This window comes from Tachyglossus aculeatus, chromosome 5 (genome assembly GCF_015852505.1).
Source record: "Tachyglossus aculeatus isolate mTacAcu1 chromosome 5, mTacAcu1.pri, whole genome shotgun sequence".
Classification (NCBI taxonomy): Eukaryota; Metazoa; Chordata; class Mammalia; order Monotremata; family Tachyglossidae; genus Tachyglossus; species Tachyglossus aculeatus.
Window position 1 is genome coordinate 22,095,761 of NC_052070.1, and position 6,000 is coordinate 22,101,760.

Consider the following 6,000-nt stretch of genomic DNA (forward strand, 5'->3'; position numbering starts at 1 on the left):
AGAAGGACAGCAAAATAGAACAAGTAGACGGGGTCAACACCGTTAGAATATAGAATTAGAGCTGTCAGCACTCAGTACAGTGCTCTGCACACAGTAAGCGTTCAATAAATACAACTGAATGTATGAATACTGTAGTACCCTCTCCCAAGCGTGTCGTACAGGGCTCTGCGCGCAATAAGCGCTCCATAAATTCAATAGTATTTATTGAGCGCTTACTGTGTGCAGAGCACTGTACTAAGCGCTTATACGACTGACTGACTGTATATACAGCCCCTGTATATATGTTTGTACATATTTATTGCTTTATTTTACTTGTACATATCTACTATTCTATTTATTTTATTAATATGTTTTGTTTTGTTGTCTGTCTCCCCCTTCTAGACTGTGAGCCCGTTGTTGGGTAGGGACCGTCTCTATATGTTGCCAACTTGTACTTCCCAAGCGCTCAGTACAGTGCTCTGCACACAGGAAGCGCTCAATAAATACGATTGAATGAATGCGAAGCGGCGTGGCTCAGCGGCAAGAGCCCAGGCTGGGGAGTCACAGGCCGCGGGTTCGAATCCCGACTCTGCCAATTGTCGGCTGGGGGTGACTTTGGGCCAGTCCTTTCGCTTCTCCGGGCCTCAGTGACCTCATCCGGAAAATGGGGATGGAGATTGAGAGCCCCACGGGAGGCAACCTGATTCATTCATTCATTCATTCAATCGTATTTATTGAGCTTACTGTGTGCAGATCACTGTATTAAGCACTTGGGAAGTAGAAGTTGGCAACATAGAGAGACAGTCCCTACTCAACAGCAGGCTCACAGTCTGGAAGGGGGAGACACACAACAAAATAAAACATACTAATAAAATAAATAGAATAAATATGTACAAGTAATATAGAGTAATAAATACATGCTAATATATATATATATATATGTATATACACAGGTGCTGTGGGGAGGGGAAGGAGATGGAGAGAAAGGAGGGGGCTCAGAATGAATGCGAAGCGCGTGGCTCATTCATTCATTAATTCATTCAATCGTATTTATTGAGCACTTACTGTGCGCAGAGCACTGTACTAAGCGCTTGGGAAGTACAAGTTGGCAACATATAGAGACGGTCCCTACCCAAAAGCAGGCACTCAGTCTAGAGGGCTCAGCGGCAAGAACCCAGGCTGGGGAGTCACAGGCCGTGGGTTCGAATCCCAACTCCGCCAATTGTCGGCTGGGTGTGACTTTGGGCCAGTCCTTTCGCTTCTCCGGGCCTCAGTGACCTCATCCGGAAAATGGGGATGGAGACTGGGAGCCCCACGGGAGGCAACCCGATCACCTTGTAACCCCCCCTTCAGCACTAAGAACAGTGCTTGGCACCGAGTAAGCACTTAAGAAATGCCATTCATTCAATCGTATTTATTGAATACTCCTCGATTGCCCATCCACATATTTCTTGCATTCATTCAATTGTATTAATTCTAGACTGTGAGCCCATTGTTGGGTAGGGACCCTCTCTATATGTTGCCAACTTGTACTTCCCAAGCGCTTAGTACAGTGCTCTGCGCACAGTAAGCGCTCAATAAATATGATTGATTGATTGATTGATTAATTGAGCACTTACTATGTGCACAGTAACACACCGAGCGCTTGGGAGAGTACGATACAGCAATAAAGTCACATTCCCTGCCCACAGCGGGCTCACAGTCTAGAGTACTGCAGGTGCCCCTTTACTGAACGCACTTTATCCCAGAAATCTGGGTGATGGGCAGAGAATAGAAATCAATTCTCCTCCTGCTGACGGGTGGAGAGGGGGGTCTGGGCCTTACCTGCACGGTTGGGGGTGCCACCCGGGTGGGAGAGCTTGGGAGAGTACGATACAGCAATAAAGTCACATTAAGCGCTTAGTACAGTGCTCTGCACACAGTAAGCACTCAATAAATACGATTGATTGATTCCCTGCCCACAACGGGCTCACAGTCCTAGAGTACTGAAGGTGCCCCTTTACTGAACGCACCTTATCCCTGAAATCTGGGTGATGGGCAGAGAATAGAAATCAATTCTCCTCCTGCTGACTGATGGGGTCCGGGTCTTACCCGCACGGTTGGGGGTGCCCCCGGGGTGGGAGCGCTTGGGAGAGTACAATACAGCAATAAAGTCACATTAAGCGCTCAGTACAGTGCTCTGCAATCAATCAATCAATCGTATTTATTGAGCGCTTACTGTGTGCAGAGCACTGTACTAAGCGCTTGGGAAGTACAAGTTGGCAACATATAGAGACAGTCCCTACCCAACAGTGGGCTCACAGTCTAAAAGGGGGAGACAGAGAACAAAACCAAACATACTAACAAAATAAAACAAATAGAATAGATAGGTAGAAGTAAAATAAATAGAGTAATAAATATGTACAAACATATCCATATATACAGGTGCTGTGGGGAAGGGAAGGAGGTAAGATGGGGGGATGGAGAGGGGGACGAGGGGGAGAGGAAGGAAGGGGTCAGTCTGGGAAGGCCTCCTGGAGAAGGTGAGCTCTCAGTAGGGCCTTGAAGGGAGGAAGACAGCTAGCTTGGCGGATGGGCAGAGGGAGGGCATAGCGCTCAGTAAATACGATTGATTGATTGATTCCCTGCCCACAACGGGTTCACAGTCGAGAGTACTGCAGGTGCCCCTTTACTGAACGCACTTTATCCCTGAAATCTGGGTGACGGGCAGAGAATAGAAATCAATTCTCCTCCTGCTGACGGGTGCTGGGGGGTGGGGGGGGTGTGTGTCCGGGCCTTACCTGCACGGTTGGGGGTGCCCCCGGGGTGGGAGTGCTTGGGAGAGTACGATACAGCAATAAAGTCACATTAAGCGCTTCCAGACTGTGAGCCCACTGTTGGGTAGGGCCTGTCTCTATATGTTGCCAACTTGTACTTCCCAAGCGCTTAGTACAGTGCTCTGCACACAGTAAGGGCTCAATAAATACGATTGATTGATTGATTGATTGACAGTACAGTGCTCTGCACACAGTAAGCGCTCAATAAATACGATTGATTGATTGATTGATTGATTGATAGTACAGTGCTCTGCACACAGTAAGCGCTCAATAAATACGACTGACTGATTGATTCCCTGCCCACAAAGGGCTCACAGTGTAGAGTACTGCAGGTGCCCCTTTACCGAACGCACTTTATCCCTGAAATCTGGGTGATGGGCAGAAAATAGAAATCAATTCTCCTCCTGCTGACGGGTGGAGAGGGGGGTCCGGGTCTTACCTGCAGGGTTGGGGGTGCCCCCGGGGTGGGAGCGCTTGGGTGAGTACGATACAGCAATAAAGTCACATTAAGCGCTTCTAGACTGTGAGCCCACTGTTGGGTAGGGACCGTCTCTATATGTTGCCAACTTGTACTTCCCAAGAGCTTAGTACAGTGCTCTGCATACAGTAAGCGCTCTATAAATACGATTGATTGATTGATAGTACAGTGCTCTGCACACAGTAAGCGCTCAATAAATACGATTGATTGATTCCCTGCCCACAACGGTCTCACAGTCTAGAGTACTGCAGGTGCCCCTTTACCGAACGCACTTTATCCCTGAAATCCGTGTGATGGGCAGAGAATAGAAATCAATTCTCCTCCTGCTGACGGGTGGCGGGGGGGGGGGGGGGGGGGTCCGGGTCTTACCTGCAGGGTTGGGGGTGTCCCCGAGGTGGGAGCGCTTGGGAGAGTACGATACAGCAATAAAGTCACATTAAGCGCTTAGTACAGTGCTCTGCACACAGTAAGCGCTCAATAAATACGATTGATTGATTGATTCCCTGCTCACAACGGTATCACAGTCTAGAGTACTGCAGGTGCCCCTTTACTGAACGCACTTTATCCCTGAAATCTGGGTGATGGGCAGGGAATAGAAATCAATTCTCCTCCTGCTGACGGGTGGAGGCGGGGGGGTGGGGGGGGTCCGGGCCTTACCTGCACAGTTGGGGGTGCCCCCGGGGTGGGAGCGCTTGGGTGAGTACGATACAGCAATAAAGTCACATTAAGCGCTTCTAGACTGTGAGCCCACTGTTGGGTAGGCCCTGTCTCTATATGTTGCCAACTTGTACTTCCCAAGCGCTTAGTACAGTGCTCTGCACACAGTAAGCGCTCAATAAATACGACTGACTGATTGATTTCCTGCCCACAACGGGCTCACAGTCCTAGAGTACTGAAGGTGCCCCTTTACTGAACGCACCTTATCCCTGAAATCTGGGTGATGGGCAGAGAATAGAAATCAATTCTCCTCCTGCTGACAGGTGGAGAGGGGGGTCCGGGTCTTACCTGCAGGGTTGGGGGTGCCCCCGGGGTGGGAGCGCTCGGGTGAGTACGATACAGCAATAAAGTCACATTAGACTGGGAGCCCACTTCTAGACTGTGAGCCCACTGTTGGGTAGGGACCGTCTCTATATGTTGCCAACTTGTACCTCCCAAGAGCTTAGTACAGTGATCTGCACACAGTAAGCGCTCAATAAATACGATTGATTGATTAAGCGCTTAGTACAGTGCTCTGCACACAGTAAGCGCCCAATAAATACGATTGATTGATTGATTCCCTGCCCACAACGGGCTCACAGTGTAGGGTACTGCAGGTGCCCCTTTACTGAACGCACTTTATCCCTGAAATCTGGGTGATGGGCAGAGAACAGAAATCAATTCTCCTCCAGCTGACGGGTGTGTGTGTGTGGGGGGGGGGGTCCGGGCCTTACCTGCAGGGTTGGAGGTGTCCCCGGGGTGGGAGCGCTTGGGTGAGTACGATACAGCAATAAAGTCACATCAAGCGCTTCTAGACTGTGAGCCCACTGTTGGGTAGGGACCGTCTCTACATGTTGCCAACTTGTACTTCCCAAGCGCTTAGTACAGTGCTCTGCACACAGTAAGCGCTCAATAAATACGACCGATTGATTCCCTGCCCACAACGGGCTCACAGTGTAGAGTACTGCCGGTGCCCCTTTCCCGAACGCACTTTATCCCTGAAATCTGGGTGATGGGCAGAGAATAGAAATCAATTCTCCTCCTGCTGACGGATGGGGGTCCGGGACTTTCCTGCACGGTTGGGGGTGCCCCCGGGGTGGGAGCGCTTGGGAGGGTACGATACAGCAATAAAGTCACATTAGACTGTGAGCCCACTGTTGGGTAGGGACTGTCTCTATATGTTGCCAACTTGTACTTCCCAAGCGCTTAGTACAGTGCTCTGCACACAGTAAGCTTTCAATAAATACGATTGATTGATTGATAGTACAGTGCTCTGCACACAGTAAGCGCTCAATAAATACGACTGACTGATTGATACCCTGCCCACAACGGGCTCACAGTCCTAGAGTACTGCAGGTGCCCCTTTACCGAACGCACTTTATCCCTGAAATCTGGGTGATGGGCAGAGAATAGAAATCAATTCTCCTCCCGCTGACGGGTGGAGGGGGGGGGTCCGGGCCTTACCTTTAGGGTTGGGGGTGCCCCCGGGGTGGGCGAGGGTGACGGTGCCGTCCTTCCAGATGCGGATGTGGGCGGCGTTGGGGGGGCTGGGGGGGAGGTCGGGGTCCCGGGAGGGGCGTGCCGGGGGCGTTGCGGCCCTTAGCGATCCGCAGCACTGGTAGCAGACGGCCCAGGCCTGCTCCTCGTTGATGGGCTGGTTGTAGAGGCTTAGGATGGCCTCCAGGCTCAGCGCCTCCCGGGCCTCCGGGCCGCCCGCCGCGCCGGCCTCCCGGGGCTGAGCCATGCCCGCCAACGGCGCCGAACAAGCCCAGGAGGAGGGGGCGTTAGCCCCGGACCCTCTCCCCCGCCGACCGGCTCCTCCTCATCCCCCCGACGCCACCTCTCCTCCTGCAGCTGCCCGGGCCCCAGCCGCAGCTCATAGCAACGCAATCGCTCCTGTCCCGGCCCCCTTCCCGAAGCCCCGCCCGCTCCACACCCCTAAAACGGTCATTCATCCAATCCGTAGGTAGTCATTCATTCGTTCAATCAATCGTTTTTATTGAGCGCTCACTGTGTGCAGAGCACTGGACT

The 6,000-nt window shown here is 51.6% G+C and overlaps 1 protein-coding gene across 7 annotated transcripts in view; it reads right to left on the reverse strand.

The window, feature by feature from the left end:
* SPIRE1 (spire type actin nucleation factor 1) overlaps nucleotides 1-5,744 on the reverse strand; it is a 205,677-nt gene extending 199,933 nt beyond the window's left edge. For all 7 annotated transcript variants that reach the window (XM_038747213.1, XM_038747208.1, XM_038747207.1 and 4 more), the window contains exon 1: nucleotides 5,434-5,744. In XM_038747213.1, the coding sequence (XP_038603141.1) occupies nucleotides 5,434-5,713 (280 nt within the window). In that variant the 5' untranslated portion in view covers nucleotides 5,714-5,744. The remainder of the gene's footprint in view (nucleotides 1-5,433) is intronic.
* Between the last annotated feature and the right edge of the window lie 256 nt (nucleotides 5,745-6,000).